The sequence below is a fragment of the Plectrocnemia conspersa genome, unplaced genomic scaffold, assembly GCF_051122295.1.
Source record: "Plectrocnemia conspersa isolate PC_06_02 unplaced genomic scaffold, ASM5112229v1 ptg000002l, whole genome shotgun sequence".
In the NCBI taxonomy this organism is placed as follows: domain Eukaryota; kingdom Metazoa; phylum Arthropoda; class Insecta; order Trichoptera; family Polycentropodidae; genus Plectrocnemia; species Plectrocnemia conspersa.
The window spans coordinates 19495223-19507998 of record NW_028277166.1 but is presented as its reverse complement, the minus strand read 5'-3'; the positions used below and the strand labels follow the sequence as shown (position 1 = coordinate 19507998).

At 27.9% G+C, this 12776-nt stretch overlaps 1 protein-coding gene across 7 annotated transcripts in view; it reads right to left on the bottom strand.

Moving 5' to 3' along the window:
- Camta (Calmodulin-binding transcription activator) overlaps positions 1-12776 on the bottom strand; it is a 307476-nt gene that overhangs the window by 21483 nt on the left and 273217 nt on the right. For all 7 annotated transcript variants that reach the window (XR_015808914.1, XR_015808915.1, XM_088181638.1 and 4 more), the window contains one exon: positions 7862-7947. Coding sequence is in view for 5 of the 7 variants with exons in the window: in XM_088181638.1 (XP_088037764.1) it covers positions 7869-7947 (79 nt within the window). In the remaining 2 variants the exon portion in view is untranslated. The remainder of the gene's footprint in view (positions 1-7861; positions 7948-12776) is intronic.

The following is a 12776-nucleotide window of genomic DNA, read 5'->3' as shown; positions in this document are numbered from 1 at the left end:
AGGTATTTAAATATATCAATGTAAAATTAATGAAAGACTAAGTTTATGTATATATTATTAATTATTTTGAAAAAATCCTAATAAATATTTTATAATGTGTATGTAGTAAAAAAAAATTGATAGTAAACATATTTCAAAATATTTTTCTTCCATAGATTTATCGCTAAAAAATCTGGATTACCTATATAATATACCAATACATAAATTCGTGGTTATTTTGTAAGTTTAGTTTGTTTGAGATCTTCGAGTTTGAGAAACACGCTCAGCATCTTAATTTGTTCAAGTGTTAATGAGCAACGGAAACAAGTTGACCGAACACGTTTAGCATTCACTGGGAAGAAAGGAGAGAAACAAAGGGTGGCAGATGGTGAGCCAAAAGGGTCGTGAGATAATTCATCAGATTAGCCGCGAGAGGATGCGGTTTTGTTAAATGGGCTAATGGTCTTATCGAGATCTACTGAAGAAAGATGTTACGTGTACCTTTGGATAGTTTCTGAGTTAAAACGCATTATTCATGACTAGCAAATTATAATCTAAATAATAAATACTCGTATATGGATGGATGTAAAGTATTAAAGGCCTAAATGTATATTACATAATAAATATTATACTACAAAAAATATATATATTCGTCTATTACATAATATATCATCTCCCCTAATATGTTTTTTAACCACTCTATTCCCAGAATCAGGGAACCAAAGCGGAAAAACTCGAAACCTTCAAAATTGACGTCTGCCGTCGACATGTTTTCTGATTTCACACCAACACTTTCGAAAATCAAGGATGATATCCCATTTCAAAGACTATTATTATGTTTTTATATGTGGCTAAATATTATTTCGGAGTTTTATCATATAACTGAAAAGCTTTATATAAATTCATTCCATAAGGTAAACTAAACTTTTGTGCAACACTTTGCCTTTTATTTCATGTAAAATATAATTATATTTAAGAAAAAAAAACTTATTCGCCTTATATGTTATGTATAAATTATTTTATTAATATTAATATATTCTTATAATTATTTGTTTAGTAGTTTAACCTAACATAATATTATAATTGAAGGGTATCTAATGAAACAAACTTTTGGACATAAATGGTTATTTACAATGCTGTTGTTTTTCCTAGAAGGATAAACAATGAAAGTTTTTGGTTTAATGATGCATTAGATAACTTTAGGCTTTTACAAAATGATAAAGCTAGTAATATCTTTCCAAATTGTAGCACAATTATTTTTTTTATATGATTATAATTATCTAATTGTTAAAGCAATAATTTATCAATTTTTTTTATAATAGTCCTGTTTTAAATCACTGCAATATTTGCAATACTCATTTTTTTAAACGTGTGTAAATCAAAAGCAGCTACATACAAAATGTAGCTTATTTTTAATTAAGTAGTGTTTTTTGAATAATAAGTATTTGCTTGAATTTCGTTATCTGTAATGTTTCTTGTTTTGCTCAAATGTATTATGAAGTCTTGAATTTACATAATCTAAAAATGAACAGTTCTCAGTAACTTCAAAGACGTACTATATATAAAAAGTGACCATAAACTAAATAATACTATGGCTTTGAGTATAGTATTATATATATATAATAATATACTAGAATCTGCACAAAAATTTAATTATTATTATCAAAACATGACATTCAAATAAATTCGATAAATCTATGAAACCAATTTTAATATTATATTTTAAACCCTGCTTCTTGTCACGACCATTTATTTCGATCCATGCATCCCTTCATAGATATAAAAAAATCAAAATGCAGACGAGGGAAAAGAGGGCTATAGGTATATTTTGACTTAAATAGTTTAAGCTAATGGAATCAAAAACTTGAATAAGAGATAAGAGGTTATATCTACAGAAGGAAGTTAAATGTTTAATCATTATTAAAATAAACATTTAAACGTGATTTTATGGTTTTAATGACAAAGAGACATTAGTTCGGGGTTACATAATATGTTTATGTAGCGGAAATATGTTTTTATTACTAATTTACAGACAACATTTATCAATTGTTGAATATTTATGCATACTAGCTGATTTCATACCATTAAAATCAAGCGCTTTTTTAACGTTCTGAATTATGCTAAATCAGTCACGATTCATATACACAATAATTGTTAAAATTTTCTTCAAAAAATACAGCAGATACATAATTCTATCCATGCACGGACTGAATATTAATTTCGATTCGTTCTTGGAAAGTCACCGAAGCATACCAGGACTGTCTGGCAACACAATAAACTTCAAAGGAAGATATAAATTAACAAAATTTCATTTCAAATATGCTAAGCAATGAAAAGAGCATATTAACATATACTACTTATTTTATTTTAACGCATAGGTTATATTTATTTCAAATATTGTAGCAAGATTTTCATTGCAAGATTTTCATTGCCTGTAAATTTCATTCACATGTAAATATTGTAATTATTTACCTAGTTAAAAATACAAAAAAAAATTTAAAAAATGAGACTTTTTAGTAAAATGAATACTTCATAAAACATAATGTTTAAAACTTGAATATTAAAATAAAATATAATTATTTTAATTAAAACAATTTATGAAAAGAGTTTGTTTTAAACTTATAATTTGTATTATTATTTCTACGACTTTAATAGGTATCTAAATACTGAAACTAAAAGACATAAGCTAAAATTATCTGAATCCATGTATACTATAGGAGTATCCAAAAATATTTATAACAAATGTTTTTGAAAATACTTAGCTTCGGACGTTGAGTACTAAACACGTGTATAAATTTTTGTTTTGTGGCCTTGGTTGATCTTTGTTTTATGACAAAAAAAATATATTTTTTGTTGATTGAGAAATAATGTTTATAAATTTTCTTAAAAAAAAATCTGCTATGCTGCATATTTTATGAATTTTATAAAAAAAAAATGTAATAGCTGCTACAAAAAATATTTATAAAATTTATAGCAACATATTGGATGTCAGATAATCCTTAAGATATTTTGAAAATAAATCTAGTATTTTTTTATTATATGGATGAGCCTTGAAGAGGACGACACAACTTATGGATTGAATTAATCACCCAAGCTAAAATTAAAGCACATTTAACGGCATCACACCATCGAAGAATTATCAAACAAGGTCAGTATTTTGTAATCTACTACCTAGAGATTTATTTTTATATTGAAACATTTCAGAGTAAAATATTCGTTAAAGTTAAAAGTAGAAAATAAGTTTACATTGTTAAAAGTAGAGAATAAGTTCACATTGTTAAAAGTAGAGAATAATTTTATTTCTAGCGATTCAACTTTACGTTTCAAGACTTTTTAATATTAAATTTCATTTTATTTAACTATCGTAAATAACAATAACACAAAAGCAATTTTTATTTTGACTTGAAAAATAAATGTTCCTCTCGTGATAAATCTCGTCAATAGTTGAAGAGCAAAGAATCGCGTGCGAAACTAGCTAGAAAAGCTTTTATATTAAATAAAAAATTACAAATAGATATGAAAACAATTCTGATGTAGTTTACTATTATTTTTATTCTCTTCATTTGGCTAAATATATAAAAATGTATATAATTTAGTAAGTAGAACATTCAAGAAACTATTCAAATTAGCAGCATAAGATCTCTTATCCTTCAATATATATACACATCGACGGAAGGGAATACAAATTATTCCAAAATACTTTTTCTTATTACGATCATACTATTCAAAGTTGAGAAAATTAAAAATTTTTAAGGTTTCTCACATAAGAGTAAATCTTAGTAAAGGAATTAGATAGCGAGCTGGATCTTTGCGAGTTACAAAAGACCGACAGTTTGGATCGTAAATACATTTCTCAATCAATTCCATTAAGTCTCTTTGTGCCTCCCTCGAGTATTTTTACTAACACGAAATTGGATACATCTGACGCCAACCCAAGAGAGAGCCAAATGAATTCTTCGTCGATGGTCTGAAACGAAAGATTTTTCTTCTGTGTGAATTCGCACGGAGAAAAAAAGACCAGCGTCATCCTATTACCACCCACAATGACGGTGCACTTTCGTCCATTAAACGGCCAAGAATAATTGACGTTGTTAGTGGTACGGATAATTGGAAGCGACTTGAGTTACATATATAAAAAATAATCTACTTCAATAAAAATCTAATGATATATTCAATTAAAAATATATAGCTAAAAAATATTGAACCAAAATGAAATAAAACATTATTTTTAATACATTTTCAATAGATAATAACCATTGTTTGGTTCGATAGGATATACTTATGTATATTATTAAAATATTTCTAAGTAATGTATTATCTTTTTAAGTGTATAAATTTAAAATTGTAATATAAAAAAAAAGTGTTACAAATATATTGATTTTACAATTTTTTTTAATAACAAAATCACAACAAACAGAAATTTTATTTTACAGTGTAAATAAAATAATGACACATGAAATTAAATATATATTTTATAAATCATTATTATCGATGGTTTCAATATAAAGCCTTTAAAAAAACAATTCGAAGTCAATTTAATTACATTAATAATGAAAAACTTCTGCAAATTACCCGTTTTACGTTAAGCTTATTATGATCGTTAAGCAAAGTTTATTTATGTAGGCGCTCAGAAAGTTAATTTAAAAAATAAACAGAATAATAAAGTGAAAATTTAATTTATGGATATTGGTATAAAAATAAAAATAAAAGAACTTGTATACAATGCGCATCAGAAGTTTTTTGATTTATATTTTTAATTAGACTTACATGACCCGTTTGCTTTGTTAATAAATCATAATAAAATAAATCGCTTTTAACTTTCCGTTATATAATTGTCAGTTTAAATAATCCTAACATTTATCATATACATTCAAATTTCATAATAGTGTTTTCAAATTAGAGTAAATTAATATTTAAAACAAGCTGGTTTTTAATTTTTTTAATTATTTACACTGTCGTTTATATCTTTTTATGCTTAAAATATTTTATGATCAACATATTTAATTAAAAACTATGCAATAACATTTAACATAAACATGCTTGCAAAACCAAGAAAAATATATTGCTTTAAAGATAGTGTTTCGCCTACTTAAAAAATAAATAAGATTACTTTATTGGTTTATAGCTACAAAAAATTGTAACTAAACACCTTTTTAAACGCAGTACAATAAAAAAAATATATATGTAGATTGATATATAAAAAAATTTAACCAATTGAAAATTGATTTTACATTCGGTTTGAAATAATGCAGTTTTCGCTAAGTGACGTAGTAAAGCCTATCAGGTCTTATTGTTCCTAAAATTTTCGTTTCAGAGATGTTCATTTTAAACAGTCTCATTTTAAAAGATGTGACACTTAATCACTGCGAGAAGACACATTAGCTGATCGTTCAGCATCTTGACAAAAACATTTTATGACATATCACAGACGACAATAATTCAAATCGACACTCCAGTGAAGACTAGAATTCTGACTTCCAAGACCTGCTCTTTAAACTTTACCGTCTGATAGTGGCATATAAATTTATCTATGTATGTTAATATAATAATATATTTTTTAAATAAACTGTAATTAGCTTTTTGGCGTCAATTTTAACTGCAAAGTGACACCCTTTTGCCCTTAAAACCCGCTGTGGTTCAACACTGAAAATAATATTTGGACTTTACATTATCTTTACAGTTCGTACAACCATCGTAAGTAAAAATATGTTTTTAAAAGCAATTTCTTAAGCGAATACAATTAGAAAATAAATTATTTGATAAATACTAGTCTAACCTCTTTTTAAGCACACCGCTTAATTTATCGTACGCAAAAAAGCAGAATGAATAGGCCGCGGCCGCGATTAAGCGGAACGACAATATATCCCAGTTTTATTGCCACGTTCTTTACAATTTTCATTATTTACAATGCGGCTAAATCTCGACAGATCCTGGGCGAAACCCTTCACGGCGCCCTAACGACCTCCGGGAGGTTCCGAAATTGGTCCTGATAGTCACAAAAAGGCACTCAAGGATACGCCGATCGCCGGACGACGCCATGTGACATCGGAACTGACCGTAAAGGGACTCGCCTCTTTTTTGGGGGAATTTCTTTGGGATCCTATACACACGAAAATTCGTCTCACGGATTTTGATTTTATTTTAGAAATTTTCAAGGAGAGGCTAGGCCTTCTTCATACATCGTTAAGCATTCGCCCTATATTCAAAATTGAACCGGAAATGTCGGAATCTGCAAAGAGAACAGAAAAATCGCACTAACGTAATACGTTCAGCCGAGGTAATACGTGACCCATTTTATTTTATTAACATCAGGAGACGATTCAATTCGACTTATATAGCAGATTCAACAATGAACACAAAATATTTAATAAATGTATGACATCTAGAATAATAATCACATACATGACTTATTCAAGTATGATCTTAAAATATATATAATTTTAAAATATACACCTACTTTTATTAATAATATACTACTACTGATATACATAATTTCTTAAAATAAATTATAATTCAAGTACAAAAACTCTAGTTCTTAAGTTAAGAGACCATTATATAGTATATGTATTTACAAATAAAAATCTTGCCTTCAACTTTAACAAGTAAATTGCATAGAAGAGAGAGCGCTTAATAACTGGGTATATACTTAGCCTTTAATAGTATATTTATTAAACTTATTCCTAAGAGGTTCTAAGATCTACATTTAACAAGCTTTACAAGAAAAAAATCGTTCTATTTATAAAATATACGTTGCCGATGTACATTATTATTTTAATTAAATAATCAAATATGAGTAGTTCAAAGTAATATATAGCACATCTTAAAAAAATACATTATGCGGTTAAGCACTAATTAGAATTTTTACAAAAGTTAAATGTTCTTTTAATCAAAAGACACATTTAAGATTTGCTGCATTCGAAACTCAGATTTGTTACCGATACCATTGTGATAAATTACAATGTTAGACATATTGATTGATGAAGGTTGAAGTTGAAAGATAACACCAGCATACATTACAAGTTTTAATGGTTAGCTCTACATAAAAAATATGAACAATTAATAAATTTAGTTATATTACTCATTTAGATTTTATATTGTTTCAAGGTAAAATATTATAAGACACTGCTGTTTTATTTTTGTATAAATGGCATAGATCGTTTCAAGTTACGTATTATATTACACGTCTAAATAAACAGAGTCGTTAATTAATTCTTTTGCACTCAACTACGCTTCGAAATTGGGCGAATTACGTTTGTTGAAATTACAACGGCCCAAACGAGTGTTATTAAACATTACGGCTAATTAAAATTTTCGCAATTGTTTAGAAACATTAAAAATTCATTAAGTTAATCCAACTAAAGCCGGCTATGGCAAATGTGTGCTTACGCGTCTTTTGATAATTTGTTTAACGTTGTGTTTTATTAAGTATATTATTTCAATACTAATTAGGGTAAAATGAGTTTCGTCTCAATGTTCAAGAACATGTTATTTTTTTTTGTGTTTCATTATAAAGTACATGTATTACTTTAATTTTATACAAAAGCAAATTATCTAAATCTTAATATATTTAGGTAAGGGGCTTGCTTCAATCGCGGCACTTAAACCATATATATTACTTTCTTGATTTATTATTAATATGTAAAATCACACTTTTTCACTTTATTAAAATAATGTTGTTTATAATTATAAACAGAACTACAAAATATTAGGGCTTCTCAAAAGCCAAGCTTTGAAAGGCTTTACTTCTATCGGTCAGAAATGAGAAAATGCGCGTTTGATTGATGGACATTGAAAACAATCCCCCAGAAGCCTCGAGATAAGACGGACGAGTTTATATGGAAAAGGGGGTTGTAAGAGTTTGGATAAGAAAAATTTCACTCACTTTCAAATTACACCTCGTCGAACAAATGCTCGAGAAAAAGTTCCCCCTCGGATTTGGTCGATGGCGGCGATTGGCTGTTATTGGATCTAGAACAAAAGATTAGCGATTAAATGGCCGCCCCTTGACATCTACAGACATTTGGGACGATAGCGAAAAAATAATTAAGTCTTTAGACAATGGTGGCTACGAGAGAATTTACCAATTTTATATTTTAGTTCTTAACATGAAATAGCTCAAACAAGTTCGTATTGAAACGCTTGTTATGTTGACGTTAAAAAATACAACACGCCAATAAAAACTCATACCCTTAAGACCTACTAATTTAACTTCACAGCTAGACAGCAGTATTTATCTGTATATGTCTTTATAAAGGAAGTAATTTATATATGTTAATATAATAAACTGTTCAACTGCAAAGTCACACCCTTTTGTTGTACCGAAAAATGTTATAAATGGCATTGTTTAAAAAATTGCTAAGTTATTAAATTCACTGGAATTCTTTCCATTTATTTTTGATACACATTATAAATTATAGTTTGTGAGTCATTATAATATATAAACCATTACTTAAGATACCTCTGGGTAGTTAATATTAAAAGTAAAAATCTATGGTAGTATTTAGAGCACTCAACCGTGGAATCGGGCTATTTTGATTTTCAACCGTCATTTTTTTACCCCTTTTACATTCGTTGCACGTGAATGGTTGTATGGGCACTGATTGGTCTAGCGTAGGTTTTAAAAAATGGAACTCCTCTACATCTGCCAAACGGATGGTGTTTTATTGTAGGGAATGTCGCGCGAAATTTATTTAATGGTCCTGTGGGAGCTTAAATCCTGATGGTTCCGCTTTTGTCAGTCAACTGACTGCTTTTAAATATTGTTTTTTTTTCTGGATGAACTATAGTTTTAAGCTTGTAAATTATTATGAAATGTGAATTATTTATAAAATTGTTGTACAGTGTAAGACAATGCATTAGATACCTCTTAATTTTTTGTAGTAATGTTTTATTATGTTACTAAGCACGAATTTATTGACCCAGCTGATATATGTATTATTTAAGTAGTTATGTAATTAATTTTGTTTATTAACAGAAAGGGTAGAAATTCGTATTTATAAATTTTAATTAAAACTCGCAAAGTGTCGTTTGAAGTTATCAGGTTAAAGCGTGCGTTTGTGTGTTGCCTACATTTTCTACGTAACTACCTCATGAACAATTCAATTATGAAATAAGTAATAGTTTTCGTTATATAACCAACTCGGTAGTACAGTTTTTATCATGTTTTATGCAACAGCTTAATCATTAAATTAAATAGCGACCCTTCAATTTTTTTTCAATTAAAATTATTAGAAATGAAAATAAATTTCTTTTTCGTATAAACCAAATTAAATCGCAGTGCTTTTAAAAGCTAATAAGCAGGTCCATCTTGTTTAGAAAACACGATCTTAAAGTCCATACAACGAATTTGTGCCTTGAGTGCTCATCAACGAATAATCGAATGAGGTGCGTACGTGAATGAAATATCTACCTGAAGTAATTTCACTTTCCCTTTTACATTGGTAGAAATCGAGTTGTAAACTTTAGTGAAATGCAAAATCATCAATTGGTTAAATATTTTTCTAGTTTAACTGAACCGAACCTCAATCAGATGAATTCCACATCTTCGGATGAGAATTTAAATATTTCCTTTCTTTCGTAAAGCCTTCCTACCTTTTTCGTTCGTTGGATTTGCCTACAAATTCATATTATTTAGGGTCTGTTGCTTCTTTATAAAAGTGTCATGGAAAACTTGCTTTATTAAACAATTGATATATTACATAGTCGTTTAAGATAAACTTTTGAATACAATAAATAAATTTAATCTGTAACTAAAAATAAATAGAATGCAATTATTTTTTACTCTCTTAATTTTATTTTACTGGAAGCTGCCCAGGGTGTACTTTAGAGGTTTAAAATTGTCAAAACCTAGCTACAGGATGTTGTATTTAAGATTTTAATTATTTGATCCAGAGAGCGGAGAATTTTAACGTTATTACAATGACTGTCGTAATTGCCTGCAATTAGCGAGTATTCGTATCGAAATTAGAGACAGGTATACTTGCGTGCAGTCACTTTTGGTACAATTCCGTTCTTCGTGGCTCGTTAGGGGACACGAAAAAGCTTTTTCGCGCTTCAGCGATTAACTTTTAAAGACAAATCTAGGTCTTATCCCGTGAAATATACACACAGTAAAACTCGACTTGGTTGCCATTCGGCAAGACATTATATTTCACGACCTAATTTAATTTTAAACGTTTGTAATACACAAGCTGTATTTATTTTCTCAACATAATTAATAATACTAACTCATTATAATATAATATAATTTTTCATAAGTCAATTATCTATTAAAATATATTTTATAGCTAATTTTAAAATAGTATTACAATATTACATTACTGATTAATTAATTTATAATTTATTTCAGTGAATGTTATTTTTTAATTATGTAACAAATTTGAATATTAAATACTTATTTTCTTAATACTATGTAGGTAAATAAATATATTAAAAATTAGTAAATTAATTAGTTATTTACATCTTGCTGTTCAAAATATGTTAAAATAGCAAAGTGATTAAAAACTAGAATCCGCTTAAAATATTTAAGGGGTCAAATCAGCTGCACCGTTTACTAGTGCAGGAATTCTAACATAATTTCACCTGAACCTTAATTATTAAATTTACTATTTTATTGTTTAATATTTCTAAATACGATTTATGCAAATAAATACGTCTGATTCAATAACCTACTGTTACCTAAACTAAATCTAATAGAGCTTTTTTGTTATATTTAAATAAAAATATGCTTAATTTTGGTCAAGTGTTTTAGTTAATTAAAGCTATTTATCAAAGCAATTATGTAATACACGATTGATCAATAAAACTATATTAATAGTTTCTTTGTCTAGAATTTAAGCCAATTTGCTTATGAACTACAAAGATATAACAGTATTAGTGGTGTATTATACTAAGTCGTAATAGCTAGAGAATTTCATTAGTAAGCTATTGCAAACCAACAGTCAAGTTAAAGGTGTGTGTCGAATTGCCATTGGCGAAACGTGAAAGTTTATCGCATTTCAAAAGCTCTCCTTGTGGAATGCGATAAGCCAATGCGGAGCTAACATGTGTACTAAACTGGAATTTGGTTTCTGTGAATACATTTCACATAGTTGAGAGTTGCTATATTGTTGACGACTTTTCCCAATGTCTCGATTTACCGAAGCCAATAGTATTGCAAAAATATGACGGTTGAAGAGAGAATCTTTTCCGCAAACATGTGTAAATAATATGTTATTGAAAATGTATGTTTATATATATATAAATGTTAAGGCACTGAACTTTACTAAATTTCGCAGGCGAACATCATAAAAATGTGTAAGATAATTATGAATTTTACAACCCTCGTATATCACATTTAATGACCTATAAATGACATGTTTCAACCTAATAATCACACTTCATATACCCACTTAATACAATAAGGTCACACCCACATAAAACTTTTGATTAACTAAAAATCAAAAATTTTATCTCACACGTTTTATAATTAACAGCTCAAGAGTTATTTGATCAAAATATGCAGTATAAAAGACTTTACTATTTATAAAGAGTGAATACTAGATTAGTTTCGACCTAGATTTAAATCCGGATCAGATGCGCCATCCCTGTATAAAGGACCATCTTCTTAAAGATAATATATATCCACCGGCTTTATATTAAATATAAGCGTGCACAAAGCAACAACAAGATGCTTACAAAACAATCAGGGGAGATAGCTTTTGTTTACACAAAAGCTCACAACTAAAAGATCACTCATCGATCTATTGTATATTAGATGCTTATTTTCCACGTGAATGCTAAAATCTTTAATCAAAATATATAACTCGAAACGGTTTAATGAAAATTATTACGATACGACAAAACCCAAATGTGTACGTGAAAATATAGATCACCTATATTAAATTTTGAATAATATAATACGTTTTGTAATTTGCTACTTCTGGGAAAGTTAGCGAATAAATTTACATGATATCCTCGCATTTGACTGTAATCCATTATGCACTGCAGCAGTTGCGTAATAAATCAAATGCAGTTTTCTTGCTTAGTTTGCATTTAAGAATATGTATAAGATGCACAATTGCAAAATTTACTCTGGTATTATTTTCCATTCCAATATTTCCGCGATTCTTTTAGATCGTTTTTTCAAATACAATATATTTGTTGAAACGTGTCTTGAATCTTATTTACAAGCCTAACTTTAATATAAAAGTATGTAATTTTGTAAAGTTGTCAAAGCTGCAAAGTATAAAAAATATCAATATAAGCAATCAAGTAGATGTCATCTACATTTATTTTGAAAAGGCTTTTCAAAAAGTTTGTCATGCTTTAATTTTTATTTTTTTTAGGTTTAAAAAATACTTTTGAAATCGTCTTTAATATGTATGTTCAATATGGGTAGCATAAGTCGTCTGAAAATATTGCTACATCAGTAATTTCTCAAGGTTGGTTTATTAATATTTTTCTGTTTTATAATGATATCAATAATGTGTTTCTAAATTCTGAATTCCAACTTTTCTTAAAATATATTCGATTAAGGAGTGTATTTTTTTTAAATTTAATGTTGGGTATGTAAATAAATCTAAACATATAATTAAGCTGTAAAAAAATAATATATCCTTACATAAGCAAAAGCTAGGTTTCATGCATATCTTAACTAAACAGGTACAAAACGTAACATCATTAATACCAGAACGACTATGTTGCTAATATAACTAATTTTTAATATAGCATTACGCAGTTAAGCAGTTAAATAAGGTATGTATTATATAATATCAAAGAGTCTGATTCCGCTCAAAAACATCGACATTAGTAAAGGA